Here is an 18,201-nt window from a genome sequence, read left to right on the forward strand (position 1 = left end):
GTGATATGATCCTTGACTAGTCTCTCAAAGCACTTCATGATGACAGAAGTGAGTGCTACGGGGCGATAGTCATTTAGTTTAGTTACCTTTACTTTCTTGGGTAGTCTTATTTAATAGGTAACATTACAGTTATAGGGCAGCGAACACAAACAGAACAGCGGTTGTTGCAGCTCTCTTATCCTTTAATGTGTTGTCAATACAGAGGATGTACAGACATGTTTCTTTTGTACAAACAAGGCACAAAATACAAAAGAAAGTCACATTTCAGAAATCCCATCAGATAATATAGAAGACCCACAAGTGTGACTTTACCCTAAAAAGCTAGGTTCTTTCTATTAACATTTAAATGACAAAAATGATATAGATCACACTGTACTTTGATGACTGATATTGACTCAAGCCTTCCCTTTGTAAATCACTACAGAGGCCAAGGCGGTATGAATGGCACTGTGTGGATTGCACAATGTCTGCATTTCCCTCAAATCACAACTCAGCCAATTACAGCACTCTTAGTGCAAAGCAAAAAACCTCAACAAGTTCCATTCACTTCCCATAGAGCAGGACAGACTTTGTACGTCATCCCCACAGAACCAACAAATGCAATCGTTGCAGAAATTAAATGTAGGACCAATATAAATGAGTGAGAAAAAAAAAAAGAAGCATTAAGATTCAAGAAATACAGCAGGATTCATTCAATTTTGGCACCTACATGTTGCCTCGTGTTACTTGGCGGTGGCATTTAGCATTCTTCAATGATTAAGTCCATCTTGTCCAGTTCTGACAAATCAACAGCAAAAAATAAGACCCATGTTGGCATAAAAATTACTCAGGTAGAGAAGCTGCACAACAAAGATATTTTCTTAACACACAGAAGCCATAAATGAGCTTTTTTTTAATTGACCAATGAATGTAGGTTAAAAAATATATATATAAATAATGACTTTTCTAAAGTTGCCTTATCTCGTTCAAATAAACATTCTGAAAAGAGTCAAATACAGAGAGAGATCTTAGTGTTTGTTGTTTGAATGTCACCTGTACAATACAAGAATTTAAAAAGTTTGGCTTAGTTGTTGAAATTTCCACAAAAATGCCAGTTATCTGCAGGTTGTTGAGCAAACATACACCAACCAGCGTTGTCCTGGAATATAGGCACTGACTGTTTGAATAACTAAAATAGACAGCTGTTACTAGTCCTGTGTAGCTCAGTTGGTAGAGCATGGCACTTGCAATGCCAGGGTTGTGGGTTCGATTCCCACTGGGGGCCAGTATGAAAAAAATATATTAAAAAATGTATGCACTCACTAACTTTAAGTCGCTCTGGATAACAGCGTCTGCTAAATGACTAAAATGTAAAAGTTACTAGAAATGTGTTATATCAACTTGACTGTAGCCAAAATAACTTGGTTACTCTTTCTAGAGTAAGCACTCTCTTAACCAGGCTTGATACTGCTATTTGGTGTAAATTACCAAGGCACTGTTCATATGAATAACAAAATAATGACAAAAAGCCATACCACACTTCAAAGAGAGAAACGCATTGAACATCAGGAGCGATTGCAATCAAGTAGCCAACACAGCTCTGACGAGTTTAGTGCACCAAAGCAATATGCTTTCAGACACAGAACTGCAAAATCCATATATCTATGAGGTCCATTTCAAAACATGTCGTAGTAGTAGTGGAATATTGGGGAGTTACTGAAATGCCAGTAGTTAAATTGTTTATTTTAAAGGATTACATTTAGACCTGAAAGGCAAGGCAACCTAGAGCAGGGGCTTTCAACATGACCTTTGACATCTCCTTTATCAGATTCATGAGAAAGGAGACCTATGGCCAGATAATTACTGTATGTCAACCCAGCATTACTGAACTTCCCCATATGAATCAAAATAGGCAAGAGGTAAGCTACAGTAGTTTGTCTGTGAGCCCTGTTTTGTGGTAGGCCTATGTGATCGAAAGCACCTGTTCTAGAGGAAGCAACCAAATCAAAAATTTTGGATATCACAAATTCCCAGATTCCTATCAAAGTGTTCAACTCAAGCCACATTCGCAGTAACTGAATACATTTTATGTACAGTAAAGGCACTTAGTTTGGAATGGAAATTCCATCAAAAACCAGTAAAAAAAAAGTTGTGATCCCTCAGTTTTCAGGGCTCACACCTGTAAATTGGGGTAGTGTTTACTGCAGCTAGCAAATCAATCACATTAACTGACCAATTCTATGACGATTAGAAAAACAACAACCTGGGTCACTGTGGTGAAGGTTAGAGCTGGGCAACTAACTCTACTTTCCCTGAAGCTTGAGCCGAACACTTGTCATTGAAAAGGGGCCTGTGTTGTTGGTGATTAAAAAGCTTCATTTTGCTCTACAGTTTAGTTTCTTTCCTAATTGCTCTACAGATTAGTTTCTTTCCTAATAGGGTTACATGAGAAACGCTGTCGGTCCCAAGCACCTTGGCGATTGGCTTGGACTGTAGAGGTGGAGCTTCTATGAGCCAATTAAGAGCTGGGGACTCCGCCCTCCATGGTTGCTGCTGGGCTGTTGTCCTTGTGGAATGGAGTCTCCTTAAAGATGAACCAACAGTTACCTGCCCACAGGATGAGGTTCAGAAACCCGAAAATCTTGACAGAGGAGGAAAAGTGCGAAACATAAAGACAAAATACAGGATACAGACAAAGGAATTACAAATGCTACATTTTATGCAACCCTATACCTGTAGCCCTTCCATTCATGCTGGACTTAAACATTCACATTGAGAATTAGCTATAAAATGCAAAACGCTCTGAATAAAATGTATTACTAAATCGAATAGCTCACCACAGAGGCATTGAGTTTTCCCATGGAGGGGTAGTCTCCAGGTGAGCACTGGGGCTGGCAGGCCTCAACCAGGTGTTCTGGGTTGGTGGCCCACTTCACATCAGTCAGGCCCTTCCCCCAGGCAGAGGAGGACACCAGCCACAGGAAGGCGAAGGCAGCAGTCACCAACAGGTCCTTGGAGAAACACAGGAGTGTCATCACTATATTACCATGCTGGAGAGGATGGAAGTACATAGCTTTCCAATCATACATATTTTACATTTACATTTTAGTCATTTAGCAGACGCTCTTATCCAGAGCGACTTACAGGAGCAATTAGGGTTAAGTGCCTTGCTTAAGGGCACATCGACAGATTTTTCACCTAGTCGGCTCGGGGATTAGAACCAGCGACCTTTCGGTTACTGGCACAACGCTCTTACCCACTAAGCTACCTGCCGCCCTATTAGGCTCACACCTTAACTATTATAAAAATACTTATCCAGCTATACTACACTATACTGTAGTAGTAATAATAGTCTACTACACGGAAAATAACATACCAGTAGTAAACATGCGATACTACGGTATAAATATAATTACAACTAGGGGTGTAACGATCCATCTACTACATCGATGTATATTCCTATGATCCAACTACATCGATCTGTGCTCGGCGAGTTGGCCTTTTGGACAACATATATCAATCTAACATCGTTTTAAAATGTAATAAATCGATTGTATCGATACTAGGAAATAACCCATTGGATTTAAGCACGTCAGACTTTATATGGATGTTTTTTCTTAGCACTTTTAATGATAAAGGCTTTAAACATTACTCGATTCAGTCTGCCTATCCGTGACGTCATTGCCCCGCGCCAGCAGCAGCGCAAAGGCGCAAAGACAACAAAACATAGCATGGCGGACGACAGAGGAGAAGCCGACGAGCGAGAAATTATCAAGCCACCATTGCGGTCCTTACAAGAAACAGGAATCTAGGAAACTTCACCTGAACTGTCCAGTATCCAGGTATTTATTTCAGTCACACTGGTTGAATTTTTGGCTAAAAGGTTACTGAATCGATTTCAAGTCACTGAATCGTTTCGGATCGTATCGTTCTAAATTAACCAATATCGTCCTTGAATCTGTTAAAACGAATCGTTACACCCCTAATTACAACTATTAGGCTCACATCTTAACCCTAACATTATCTGTAAACCCAACCCATCAGCCAGCGACACCAAGACAAATGTTTACATTGCTAAAAAAAATCCAACCTGTGCAAAAATTAGCACTACTGTGTGGCTAACATTACAATCACTCAAGCCGAGAGAAAGATATTTACAGGTTAGCCCAGGTTATAAAAATTGTTCTCCAGCTATACTACAACTATACTGTAGTAGTAATAGTCTACTACACGGTAACTAACATACCAGTTACTACGGTTTTATTTTATTTAACTAGGCAAGTCAGTTAAGAACAAATTCTAATTTACAATGACGGCCTACCAAAAGGCAAAAGGCCTCCTGCTGGGACGGGGGCTGGGATTAAATATAGAAAATATAGGAGAAAACACACATCACGACGAGATACACTACATAAAGAGAAACGATATTTATAGACTCACAATGGTGGGTCCGCGGCCCCCGCGGTACACATGCTGGTAGCCCAGGTAGAGCACCAGGGTGGCGGTGCAGTACAGGAAGCCGAAGACACCGACACAGACGTAGAACTCAGCTGAGGAGGAGTAGTCACCCTGGAGGAAAGTCTCATTCGGGGAGGTGCTGTTACACACAGGCACCTTGAAAGGGCCGTAGCTAGGCAACCTAGAGAGTAGTGGGGTGGGTAGAGAAAAAAAATAATAATCTACAAATCAATTGCATGGCACAAATGCATTTCAACTACAAATACAAAAACACTTAAGGAGCAAGAGTCAGAGACAAAGAAAAGTATCTTGGTGTGAACGCAAACAACCAGCTTAAGAGTAAAAATAAAATCTTGCGGCCCTTCAGCAGATTTTGCATAACTTTTGTCAGGGATAGGCTTACTTACTGTGAAGACCATTAGGTAGGCATTATAAAAAAAGAAATCACAAACACAGTAGGACAATTAGAGTGTTGTTGTTTATATGCTGCTCTATCTGTGAGGGACAACGTGTTTTACCTGAAGGGGTAGCCAAACCCAGCCTCTATGACCTTTTGCTCCTCCTCCGGACAATTCACAAGGATGTGGGTCGTCCCAGAGTAACCCCCAGTGGTGGCAAAGGCAAAAATAGTGAACACCTGCACAGAGAGAGGAGAGTTAGGGTGCATCTCAATGGCCTGAAATCGCTTCCTTTCCTCATCGCTTTGCTTTAACCTGCACTGATCTAGGGCACATCATTCTCATACCTGGGCAGCAAAGAAAATCTATTTCCTGGTAGGCTGACTGTTTTCAGAGGCCTAGGCTGTGTTTTCAGATCAGTAGAGAGGGAGAGACAAGGACAGGTCCTTTAGAATTCATAAATGAGACTTCCTCTTCCAAGGAACCAGAGAATTGTTGTGCACTGGCGGGAAGTGAGCTGGAAACCAGAGGGTTGCTGGTATCAAATCCTAGATGCCATTGCCTGCTGTTGTGCCCTTGAGCAAGATACTTGACCCCCACAACGGCTCCCAGGGTGCACAGTGTGGCAGCCCCCCTTACCTTTCCAAAAACCTGTATGTGTATGTATGCGCGTCTTTCGGAGGGGTTGGGTTGAAAGCAGTCCAATTCTGGTTGGACAACTGACCAATAAAGTGATCGTAATCTCCCGATTTACAGTCATTTAGTGGTATTAAGATTTTACCCAACATATCCTAATGTAACCTACATAAGATAGTATCCAACTATATTTAGCTCCCACTCTGCATGCTCACCTCCATTATAGCCGTTCTGAGTTCTGGTTCTGTAACTTACAACAGAGAGGAGGGAGAGAGGCGTTCCACCGGCAGGACGTGGAGCCGTTTGAAGTGGTCAGGTGTTCCTGCTGCAGCAAAGTTAACAGGCCTGTGTAAAACTGTCATAAAGCCTGGGGATTGGTGACTCGGCAAGAAAAATACCAACTCCAGCAGAACGCCCCACTGGGTTCAGGTCTGACAGGAAGAGGCCCCCTGACATGGCCCACATCACTGGCCAACGTTGGGAAAACCTGACTGGGCAGAACAGTGAGGACCTCACCTCAGCCACCCTGGTAACCACTTCCTCTGCTCAGAGTAGTGGGGAGAATGGCACGCACACCCCCACAAGCAAAAACATACACCCCTCTCTCTCCCAGAGTAAGACTTTCCCTGTGCTTGAACTCTTCCTCTTTGCTCACCACATCAGCTTCCCCTACAGCATCCTCTTTTGAGACAGGAAACTCCCTCCCTCAGTGAGTGCTGAGAGAGCTAACTCACTAACACTGACTAGCTCCTAACAGCACAATCTGACTAACTGACAAAAGTCTAGTGGTGCATTTGAGGGCTTCAGGTTGAGCAATGCAAGGTGCAGAATCACTCATCTTGATCTGTAAGGTGATTTGTAGATCAGTGATTCTTTACAGTCTGACAGCAATGTAGTAGTCCATCTCAAAAACACACACTACCCACTGGGCACACACTGGTTGAATCAAAGTTTTTCCCACGCCACTTCAATAAAATTACATTGATCCAACGTGGAATAGACGAATTTACATTACATTTACATTTGAGTCATTTAGCAGACGCTCTTATCCAGAGCGACTTACAGTTAGGGAGTGCATACATTTTTATTTTTTTCATACTGGTCCCCCGTGGGAATCGAACACACAACCCTGGCGTTGCAAGCGCCATGCTCTACCAACTGAGCAACACGGGACATCTCTGCTCAGTAGGTAGGTCTTCAAGGCTACGGGGTGCAGCGAGGAAATCTCTGTGGTAATGGGTGGGAGTAAGGAGCCAAATATGTCATTATAAAACAGTTTTATGCAGTGACAGTGCGCAACGCTAGTATTAGATGAAAGGATATACAACTATATAGCTATCTGTATCCATCTTTCCTTCTCTCTGAGTTACTCCTCTTCCCCTAGGTGGAAATGTAACACTTGGGAATAACATACCTTCTGGAACTACAGAAATAAACCTGTCTGGAAGGCTGATTCAAATTGTCCGACAGCGAAGACGGCTCAAAACAAAAGTGACCTATGTTAAGCATGTGGAGTAATGAGTTTTCACATGCAAAAGTGATTGTTTTTGATAAAATGCTTGATTTGTATTCCCAATTAAAATTAGTTTGAAAATATGGACATATTTTCAGTGGTGTAAAGCACTTGAGTAAAAACACTTCAAAAGTACAACTTAAGTAGTTTTGGGGGTATCTGTACTTTACTATTTATATTTTTGGACAACTTTTACTTCACTACATTCCTAAAGAAAATAAAATCGCTGACACCCAAAAGTACTCTTTACATTGAATGCTAAGCAGGACAGGAAAATGGTTCAATTCACGCACTTATCAAGAAAACATCCCTGGGCATCCCTACTGCCTCTGATCTGACGGACTCACTAAACACAAATACTTCATTTGTAAATGCTGTCTGCGTGTTGTGTGCCCCTGGCTATCCGTAAATTTAAAAAACAAGAAAATGGTGCTGTCTGGTTTGCTTAATATAAGCAATTTGTAATGATTTATACTTTTACTTTTGATACTTACGTATATTTAGTATCACAACATGACCGAGCGACGCAGATTACTGTTCGATTTGAGAAGAGCTTTTGCCCGTTCGCGTCACGGGCCATAGAATGGTGCACCCCGGTTCAGCTTAAACTAACTCTGCCAGTATTCCCTTGTTAAGTGCTGGAGGCAGCATTCCAACAAATAGGCGCTCGTGAGCAGATCCCTCCTCCAATGAAAACATCTGATAGTGGCATGTAGCACGTCCCAACTTCTTTCCCACATGATCACAATCAAACATAATTTACATAGCAGTTGAACAGTGCATCACAAACCATGAGAGGTTTTCAGGGACCATGACTTATTCAACTCACTAACAGATACTCTGTTGTTGATTGCAAGTCTATATTGTATCAACACCACACAACAGTTCATGAAGTGTAAGGGTCAAATACTGGTAATTTCAGTGGCAACAGAGCCAGACAGGGAAGAAATGTTCTCTGTGATAAGCTACTACTATGGAGGTCAAGTGAACTTTGTGGGAACTGGTTTCATCTTTCAGGTGTTTGGCACAGTAAAACATTTCTCATCTTTCATATCTCCTCCCCCTCCCACCAAACCCATGATCATTCCAGCGATCCCCCCAGCTCAGCCACCCTCCAAATAAACCCTCCACTATGCAGTTTCCTGAGTAAGTAACACACCCAACCTCCCCGACTGTGAGAATGGGAGCACACATAGGCTTGTGTTTAGTTGGGAGTTAAGGGATATGGGGACGTTAGCAGGCCTTTGTTATAAAAGCTGGTCCTCAAAGTCTGGCTTGTATGGTTATCATGGCATATTGAAGAAGCTATTATTTAAATACCGGAAGTCAAATGAAACCCCAACAGAGAATGAAAGAATCAAACGCTTAATTGAAATATTGAGTAGAATCTTGCAAACATAACACAATTTAAAGTCATATGGGGCAGAGTCTTACAAGCATTAGAAACAACATTGGGTGTGGATACGATGGGAACATGTGGGTCTGAGCAAGTGTGGTGTTTGTGGAAATGTACGTAAATGTTTAGTTGTCTATTGTTTTTGTCTATGTAGGTTTTTATTTATTGTATAAAAAATATAAAAAATATACTGAACTAAAATATAAAAACGCAACATGCAACAATTTCTAAGATTTTACTGAGTTACAGTTCATAGGAGGAAAACAGTGAATTGAAATAAATTCATTAGGCCCTAATCTATGGATTTCACATGACTGGGCAGGGTCTCAGCCATGGGTGGGCCTTGGAGGGCATAGGCCCACCCCTTGGAAGCCAGGCCCACCCACTGGGGAGCCAGGCCCAGCTAATCAGAATGAGTTTTTATACGATCCCGCAGGTGAAGAGGCTGGATTTGGAGGTCCTGGGGGTGGCGTGGTTACACGTGGTCTGCGGTTGAGGCCGGTTGGATGTACTACCAAATTCTCTAAAAACGATGTTGGAGGCGGCTTATGATAGGGAAATTAACATTAAATTCTCTGGCAACAACTCTGGTGGACATTCCTGCAGTCAGCATGCAAATTGCACGCTCCCTCAAAACTTGAGACATCTGTGGCATTGTGTTGTGTGACAAAACTGCACATTTTAGAGTGGCCTTTTATTGTCCCTAGCACAAGGTGCACCTGTGTAATGATCATGCTGTTTAATCAGCTTCTTGATATGCCACACCTGTCAGGTGGATGGATTATTGTAGCAAAGGGGAAATGCTTACTAACCGGGATGTAAACTAATTTGTGCACAAAATTGGAGAGAAATAAGCTTTTTGTGAATATGGAACATTTCTGTGATCTTTTATTTCAGCTCATGAAACATGGGACCAACACTTCACATGTTGCGTTTATATTTTTGTTCAGTACAAATTATCCTAAAGAGCACATCTTAAAGACGCAGCAACAAAACATAGCAAGGATACATGTTGCCTCACTTGAACTCTTCTTCCTACTTCCCTCATCCTATGCAGCAGCATGCAGGCCAGGGTTTTGCACCAGGATCACTGGTGTGTATAAAGTAACCCCTGCCTCCACTCCCTCTCTGCACTGACACTCTGAGAATGTTGTGTTGCAGTGTTGGCCAGGATTTACAGTGCATTTCTTGGTAACTGGCCACTCCCCTCTCTGGCCAGAGACAGGCATGTAGCTGGCTGGCACAGGACAGAGGAGAGTGTAGTCACTACACAGTCATGCTAGAATGGACCAAAGTGGAATTATGGTCAACGAACATAAGCCCTTTCTAATTAATTTAAGGTGAGGGTAAGGTTAAGGGTTAACGTAAAGCTTAGTGGTTTCAAAATTACATTTTTGCCTAGAAAGTCTACATTTATGTCATTTCTAGTGATGACTAAGGGAGAGGACGTCCTGGATTGGATTCAAACTCTAACCTAAAAGTTAACGTCTGTCTTAATTACCTACAGGGCCTTGCCACTTGCCGCTCCACTACCTCAATATACACACACACACCCCTTAAGCATACACAGACAATACAGTAAATTAACGGCCGTCAACCGTTAGCCTCACGCACAGGAAAAACTTGCACATACACATACACGCACTGAGAACAGTCTGTATCGAGTGCATACAAAAACAATACCAGTACTGTACAGAGTACACACTCAAACAGATAGGCCCTACTGTGTACACGCATATACAGAAACACAGACAGAATGCCCATGGATCACAACCAGAGGCCCTCCTCCTTGTATCCTGAGCCAGCAACTCAGTCAGGTTATAAGTTCATGAATCCAAGCTATTTCTGTTGCAGCTGCTGACATTCACTTTGGCCAGCCGGCTACGCCTCTAAAAATGTCACTTCATCACATATCCTCCCTGCTCGACATTGTACACTTATCAGCTAATTAGCAAAATACCTCTTATCAGTGTACACAGTACAGCATACAGTGCCTTCGGAAAGTATTCAGACCCCTTGACTTTTTCCACATTTGTGACTCGTTTCAGGAAACTAGGCGTATGTCGCGCGTCACTACTTCACAGGAGCGCCATTTGTACTTAATCAAACCTTCCTGCTAGCCATGCATGATAGGCTGAGATAATGAGTGGTCTGGACATGCCGAGAGATGAGTTCGGATTGGTCTGCCACGTAGCACGCTTCTGTCTATAATATGAGCTGGTCAGTATGTGTTGGTAATCCTTTCTAACGTGACATTTTTGAAAGATATCAAGTAGTAGAACTGCATAAGTGTTGGTCTCCACTTTCTGGAGGACCAAGTTTTGAAATCTGTGGAATTAGAGTATGATAGCTAAGGAGATGGAGAAAATTCAGGCGTTTGATTGCAAATATGTAGACGGAGTCGAAAGCTGGCTAGCTACAGTGGGGAGAAAAAAAAGTATTTAGTCAGCCATCAATTGTGCAAGTTCTCCCACTTAAAAAGATGAGAGGCCTGTAATTTTCATCATAGGTACACGTCAACTATGACAGACAAAATGAAAAAAAAAATCCAGAAAATCACATTGTAGGATTTTTAATGAATTGATTTGCAAATTATGGTGGAAAATAAGTATTTGGTCAATAACAAAAGTTTCTCAATACTTTGTTATATACCCTTTGTTGGCAATGACACAGGTCAAACGTTTTCTGTAAGTCTTCACAAGGTTTTCACACACTGTTGCTGGTATTTTGGCCCATTCCTCCATGCAGATCTCCTCTAGAGCAGTGATGATTTGGGGCTGTCGCTGGGCAACATGGACTTTCAACTCCCTCCAAAGATTTTCTATGGGGTTGAGATCTGGAGACTGGCTAGGCCACTCCAGGACCTTGAAATGCCTCTTACGAAGCCACTCCTTCGTTGCCCGGGCGGTGTGTTTGGGATCATTGTCATGCTGAAAGACCCAGCCACGTTTCATCTTCAATGCCCTTGCTGATGGAAGGAGGTTTTCACTCAAAATCTCACGATACATGGCCCCATTCATTCTTTCCTTTACACGGATCAGTCGTCCTGGTCCCTTTGCAGAAAAACAGCCCCAAAGCATGATGTTTCCACCCCCATGCTTCACAGTAGGTATGGTGTTCTTTGGATGCAACTCAGCATTCTTTGTCCTCCAAACACGACGAGTTGAGTTTTTACCAAAAAGTTATATTTTGGTTTCATCTGACCATATGACATTCTCCCAATCCTCTTCTGGATCATCCAAATGCACTCTAGCAAACTTCAGATGGACCTGGACATGTACCGGCTTAAGCAGGGGGACACGTCTGGCACTGCAGGATTTGAGTCCCTGGCGGCGTAGTGTGTTACTGATGGTAGGCTTTGTTACTTTGGTCCCAGCTCTCTGCAGGTCATTCACTAGGTCCCCCCGTGTGGTTCTGGGATTTTTGCTCACCGTTCTTGTGATCATTTTGACCCCACTGGGTGAGATCTTGCGTGGAGCCCCAGATCGAGGGAGATTATCAGTGGTCTTGTATGTCTTCCATTTCCTAATAATTGCTCCAACAATTGATTTCTTCAAACCAAGCTGCTTACCTATTGCAGATTCAGTCTTCCCAGCCTGGTGCAGGTCTACAATGTTGTTTCTGGTGTCCTTTGACAGCTCTTTGGTCTTGGCCATAGTGGAGTGTGGAGTTTGGAGTGTGACTGTTTGAGGTTGTGGACAGGTGTCTTTTATACTGATAACAAGTTCAAACAGGTGCCATTAATACAGGTAACGAGTGGAGGACAGAGGAGCCTCTTAAAGAAGAAGTTACAGGTCTGTGAGAGCCAGAAATCTTGCATGTTTGTAGGTGACCAAATACTTATTTTCCACCATAATTTGCAAATACATTCATTAAAAATCCTACAATGTGATTTTCTAGAGAAAAAAAATCTCAATTTGTCTGTCATAGTTGACGTATACCTATGATGAAAATTACAGGCCTCTCTCATCTTTTTAAGTGGGAGAACTTGCACAATTGGTGGCTGACTAAATACTTTTTTTCCCCACTGTAGCTAACGTTACGTGTATGATCTGTGTAGTAATATTATTCATATCTCAGAGCCATTTGCTTTGGTAGTTATAGCCTAATGTTAGCTAGCTAACATTGAACCTGGTTGGTTAGCTACCTGCAGATTCATGCAGGGTAGTAACGTTATGAGTTGGGTTTATGGGTCAATGTTTAGCTAGCTACATGTCTAAACAAAATAATCCACTATGCAAGTAACTATTTCAATAGAATGTTTATGATGTCACTGCGACAACTGTCGACAGTCATAGCTGGTAAATTCGCTCTGGCTATCTACGTCCTCCCGAGTGCCACAGTGGTCTAAGGCACTTCAACGCAGTGCTAGCTGTGCCACTAGAGATCCTGGTTCGAATCCAGGCTCTGTCGTAGCCGGCCGCGACCGGGAGACCCATGGGGCGGCGCACAATTGGCCCAGTGTCGTCCAGGGTATGGGGAGGGAATGGCCGGCAGGGATGTAGCTCAGTTGGTAGAGCATGGCGTTTGCAACGCCAGGGTTGTGGGTTCAATTCCCACGGGGGGCCAGTGTGAAAAATAAAAAAATAATGTATGCACTCACTAACTGTAAGTCGCTCTGGATAAGAGCGTCTGCTAAATGACTAAAATGTAAATGTACTCCGATTTCAGAGCACTCTCTTCTGAGTGTGCCAGAGCGCAGAATAACTGACAAATATACGAATGCTCAACACCTGTTGAATATGGCCGTGTTAGTTGGCAAAAAAGCGTAATTAAATTGTTGCCAGCAGCACAGTTCCAGTCACCAACGATTTGGATAACATAAAAACAGCCAAACCAGCTCTGCTAGGGAAAGTAAAAATGGTCAGAGTGAGCTGTTCGCTCATTTGTGTCTGGAAGTAGCTAGCTTGGGAGCTTGACTGCTGTTAGGTCAGAACGCTCGGATCAACCCTACTTTTCGGCCTGAGCGCCCAGTTTGAGCTCTGAATTTACGAATGGCCAATCTGACAACGCTATGAGTTAACGAACACCCAGAGCACACTCTGGCACTCCAGCCAAAATGTACGAACACACCAGTAGTATAAATTTAGGTTGTTTAGTACATAGCCTCACATGTGAATGCTTAAAAAGATGAGTGGGGCTAAAGCTTAAGAGGGTGTGAACGATGCTTAATGGGTGTAGACAAAGAAGAGCTCTCCAGTAGGTACCAAAACATTCAAGGGCCATTTCTCAAAAGTGAGGTTACAAGTAAACGTTCAAAGCAGAATTACTTTCCCATTGTTCCTCAACTGTAGTGTATAATATACCATTGACTAGCTCTGAGTCTACCTTTATCCAATGTAAAAAATAAATCATATTCAATCACATTTTGCTACATAAAGACCGAATCGAGCCGGTCGGTCACATTTTGTTAAGTTACAGCCTTATTCTAAAATTGATTAAATCGTTTCCCCCCTCAATCTACACACACACACTACCCCATAATGACAAAGCAAAAACAGGTTTTTAGAAATGTTTGCGAATTTATAAAAAAAAAAAAAAAACTGAAATAACATTTACATAGATATTCAGACACTTTACTCAGTACTTTGTTGAAGCACCTTTGGCAGCGTTTACACACCCACGCGTCGTGTAACACACCTTCCACGTCGTTCGACATTATTTTTCATAGAACGCATAGACAGACACTCCTTGATTATGCCTTGCATAACGTTTACTATAACACCACAAGAGCATCAAGTTTATGATCATCTTGAAGGAGTGACTTGCTACGAGTCCTAGCTACATTGACAATCGCTAAAAAGGGTGTTGCCCGAGGAGATCTACGCATTAAGCTTTGGCGCTTGAGATTGTAGCTAGACAACGTTAGCTATCAAGTCAGATATCTATTATGTAAGACAATCTACACACTATCTGCATCAATAAACTTGTCCAACATTACTCAGAAGTTGAACTACTAAAAAAAACAAGTAGCTAGCTTGCTAACGTTAACTGGCTAGCGAGCAACATTAACGAATAATGACTAGCTAGTGAGTTTAGTGCATGTTTGACAGCTTCAAGACAAGAGAGACATATGTGTTTCACCACATTAGATTTAGGCGAAGATCTCTAATTAAGGGTATCTTACCCATTCTAGAACCCGAATAAATCCCAGAGGTTCTTTCAACGGTCCCAGGTCAAGACTGAATCCCGACAGCAGTTTCTGAAGTTGGAAAAAAGACGAAGACAAAACATCTGAATCATGACGGTGGTCAGGTATTATTTCAAACAAATTATTTAGCTATGTAGAAGTAGCTAGCTAGCTGGCAACAACACAACACATTTACGAATGTTAGTCACCTTCACAGTAGATAGCTAACGCGTTAGCTAGCTATGCTAGCTCGTGTCAACCGACCCACCTGAATAAATTCCATGTTCGATGTTCAGCAGTTTGTTCCTTAAATTCACTTTACTGGAAGAAAACGTATATTCTCCCAAATTAACAATCTCAATCTTGTACCGGGACGAACCTTTGGTTTACATTCGACTGAATGGTGGCAGAAAACAGCTAAACACGAAGCTGATGTTGTAAAACTGCTGTCAAACTTTCTAAACTGTATAGGCACACGTGACACGCAACTTGTTTTCTTATTCTTCGGTATAATGGCGATCGTACATTTTGTTTGTACATGCCGCCACCTACTGTGCGGGAGTGTGTCGTCGCTCATGATACATTTTGTAATACCAAAAAATTAAAAGTAAGAGGGAAATGAACAAATTGCACCATCAACTACCCCTACACCACAGGAGGTTGGTGAGGGGCTCATAATAATGACCGGAACGGCGCAAATGGAAGGGCATCAAATACATGGAAACCATGTGTTTGATACATTACATTTTAGTCATTTAGCAGACGCTCTTATCCAGAGCGACTTACTGTTAGTGAGTGCATACATTTTTATACTGGCCCCCCGTGGGAAACGAACCCACAACCCTGGCGTTGCAAGCGCCATGCTCTACCAACTGAGCTACAGGGGACTATACCATTCCACTATTCCACTCCAGCCATTACCATGAGCCCGTCCTCCCCAATTAAGGTGCGACCAACCTCCTGTGCCCTACACCTATATACCACTATCCCATAACAACAACAAAAAACACCACCCCATTCCACTACTTTGACCCTAAGTGATCCTACACCAGGTCGATGGCCTGGGAGGACAGGACTCTTTCATTCAACCCACCTTGTGACTCTTCTGCAGTAAAATCTCATACACCCAAGTACTTCTCTGCAGCTGCCACCACAACATCTATTTTCTGTGATTTCTGCGATACCATTTCTGCCATACAGTTGATAACCACAAATTCATATCACTCTGTATTGGCCAAGGCCATATTACTCACCCTTGACCCATCATCCTCTACTCTTTTCACTGTCTCACCATATTAAACCTTCTGTTCTACTCTGGCAACCTCAACCTGTCTCTCTTGCACCAGACACTTCTGATCCACAAAAACATGGGCACCCCCACAATTGACACAAACAGTTTTAACTTGTTCTTAAAGAGAAAGGGCATGTTTATTTGAAATCGTTTGGACCAGGATTTCCCAGAGTCGGTCCTGGGGATCCCTTTGGGTGCACGTTTTGTATTTTGCCCTGGCAATACAGCTAAATAATCCAAGCTTGATGATGAGTTGATTATTTGAATTAGCTGTGTAGTGCTAGGGCAAAAACCAAAAACAGCTTAAATTATTTCTTCCTATTTAACAATATTGTCTTATATAAAGACAAATATATGGTAAAGAAAGAGTGTTCTCTTTCCAGTCTTTTCGGTCTTCTGAAGCAGTAAAGTCAGGTAGTCACCGTCAAAAACACCATCCTTGGAGAGCGATTCCTCATAATTTTGCGCGGACTGAGCGAGCGTTTATGAGATGAAATAGAACTGGAACTGCCCGCGTCCTCTGTCGTCAGCGTCCGCTACAAGGTAAAAGAGCCAAGCAACCAGCATAGCAACGGACGCTTTGGTTCATTACGTAGGCTGGTCAGAATTATGCAAGTTCTAGCAACAGCCCTCGCAACGGAAGCTAGAACTAAATAGCCCTCGCAACGGAAGCTAGAACTAATCGATTTTGGCAGGGGGACACTGTTTGGCATGACAGGCCCCATGACCGACTTTGGGAAACCCTGCTTTAGACCATGAACTGACTGTCCATTCTTGTTCCATTCAAACCAGTGTCTGTATCAGCTGGGAATGACAATGAAAGATGCACATTGTTTTATTAGCATAACACTGCTTCTCTGGCAGGGAATGGATCATCAACTATACTGAACAAAAATATTAAAGCAACATGCAACAATGTTAACGATTTAACTGAGTTACAGTTCATATAAGGAAATCAGTCAATTTAAATGAATTAATTAAGCCCTAATCTATGGATTTCACATGACTGGGCAGGGGCTTAGCCATGGGTGGGCCTGGGAGGGAACATATTTCTTAAATTAAAATCACTTGGAGCTGATTTCCTGGTGTTTTTACAGTCTTATGTCCAACAATAAAAATAACGTTTAATTTTTTTCTAAAAACTTGGGAGGCCAAATAAAACCACCTGTGGGCCACCAGTTTGGGAACCCTGTTCTATAGTATTATGTAAAGGGTTGTTTATTGTACATGGACCTGTTACATTTGAAAGTTACCAAAACACTTAGTTTAGAATATCTACATAAATTCAGCAATTGCATTCTTATATTACTCTGCAGGCTACTGACCTATTCAAAGCTTCCTCCGGCATCTCACCATACATCTGCCTGTAGTTATTGAACTCAACCTGCAGGAGGTTTGTGTGTTGTGATTGTTGGTGGCAAGGACACACCCAAGAAACACCCACCTCAAAACAAACCCCCAAGCCAACTCGCATTAGGCTTCTGTCATGGCCGCCAGCCTTTCTTGAGGAGCAAGCCAAAAAACGAGGCCAAATCAGCAGGTGCAGTTCCCCTTTCAAGAAACAGGTTACAATTTGTATAAGTAATGTGCAAACTAGGTTTCTGTGATTATGGTTTCCAACATAAGATTGCCAGAACTTCACTGAAGAGCAAGTACATTTCTGTATTATGGCCATGTCACTATGTAACACCTGCCTTCTACAGGGTTACCTAAAATGGCAGAACTACCAGACCACGGCAGTTCCTGTTTACTGAGGGGGAACACCTCAACCATAGGAAGACACAGGTTTGTGACAGGCCACCTATTAAGGTGGATCATGAGTTCTAAGCATTACAATGGACACTATCAAAAAATATATAATTTGATTTAAAAAATGTATTTAATTTACAAGATTAAACCACTGTCACTTTCTGTTTGTTTGCCAGTACCAATCGTCATCAATCAATAATACATACCCGGATGGTAGTATCTAAATAGACGTGTTGCCTTCCACAATGTACCAATGTTCTGGTTTACACGTCTGTACGTAAACAAGGTCAGTCTGGCATAGAGAAAAGGGCGGAGTTGGGACATCCGGCGTTCCTAAATCACTGCGTTATCCGCTTGTTGCCTTAGCACAGTGTTTCCCAAATCCAGTCCTCGAGTACCCCCAACAGTACACATTTTTACTGTAGTCCCAGACAAGCACACCTGATTCAATTTGTCAACTAATCATCAAGCCCTTGATGAGTTGAATGGGGTGTGTTTGTCCAGGGCTACAATGGAAATGTATATGGTTGGGGGTACTTTCGGAGAAACACTGCCCCAGCACAATGAGGGAGTTCTATTAACCTGAGCCGTATTGCACCGGTCTATGGCCCGTGACGTGAACGGGCAAAAGTGGTGCGGGAGGAGCGTCCT

The 18,201-nt window shown here is 42.4% G+C and overlaps 1 protein-coding gene across 1 annotated transcript; it reads right to left on the reverse strand.

Moving 5' to 3' along the window:
- Positions 1–161: 161 nt before the first annotated feature.
- Positions 162–14,996, reverse strand: LOC311138778 (synaptophysin-like protein 1). The gene is made up of 6 exons (XM_084173601.1): positions 14,779–14,996; positions 14,508–14,582; positions 4,956–5,074; positions 4,420–4,618; positions 2,817–2,990; positions 162–2,620 (listed from the first exon to the last, which is right to left on the reverse strand). The coding sequence occupies exons 1-6, from the start codon at positions 14,791–14,793 to the stop codon at positions 2,498–2,500; spliced, it is 705 nt and encodes a 234-aa protein (XP_084029727.1). The 5' UTR covers positions 14,794–14,996; the 3' UTR covers positions 162–2,497.
- Between the last annotated feature and the right edge of the window lie 3,205 nt (positions 14,997–18,201).

This window comes from Coregonus lavaretus (genome assembly GCF_964263955.1).
Source record: "Coregonus lavaretus genome assembly, chromosome: 12".
Classification (NCBI taxonomy): domain Eukaryota; kingdom Metazoa; phylum Chordata; class Actinopteri; order Salmoniformes; family Salmonidae; genus Coregonus; species Coregonus lavaretus.

Bases quoted from the DNA above. Each gene is read 5' to 3' on its own strand.
- LOC311138778 (XM_084173601.1), bottom strand. The intron at 5,075-14,507 runs GTAAGATACCCT...CTCTCTGTGCAG, and splicing joins TTATTCGGGTTCTAGAATGG to GTGTTCACTATTTTTGCCTT. The intron at 2,991-4,419 runs GTGAGTCTATAA...TGTTTCTCCAAG, and splicing joins GGGGCCGCGGACCCACCATT to GACCTGTTGGTGACTGCTGC.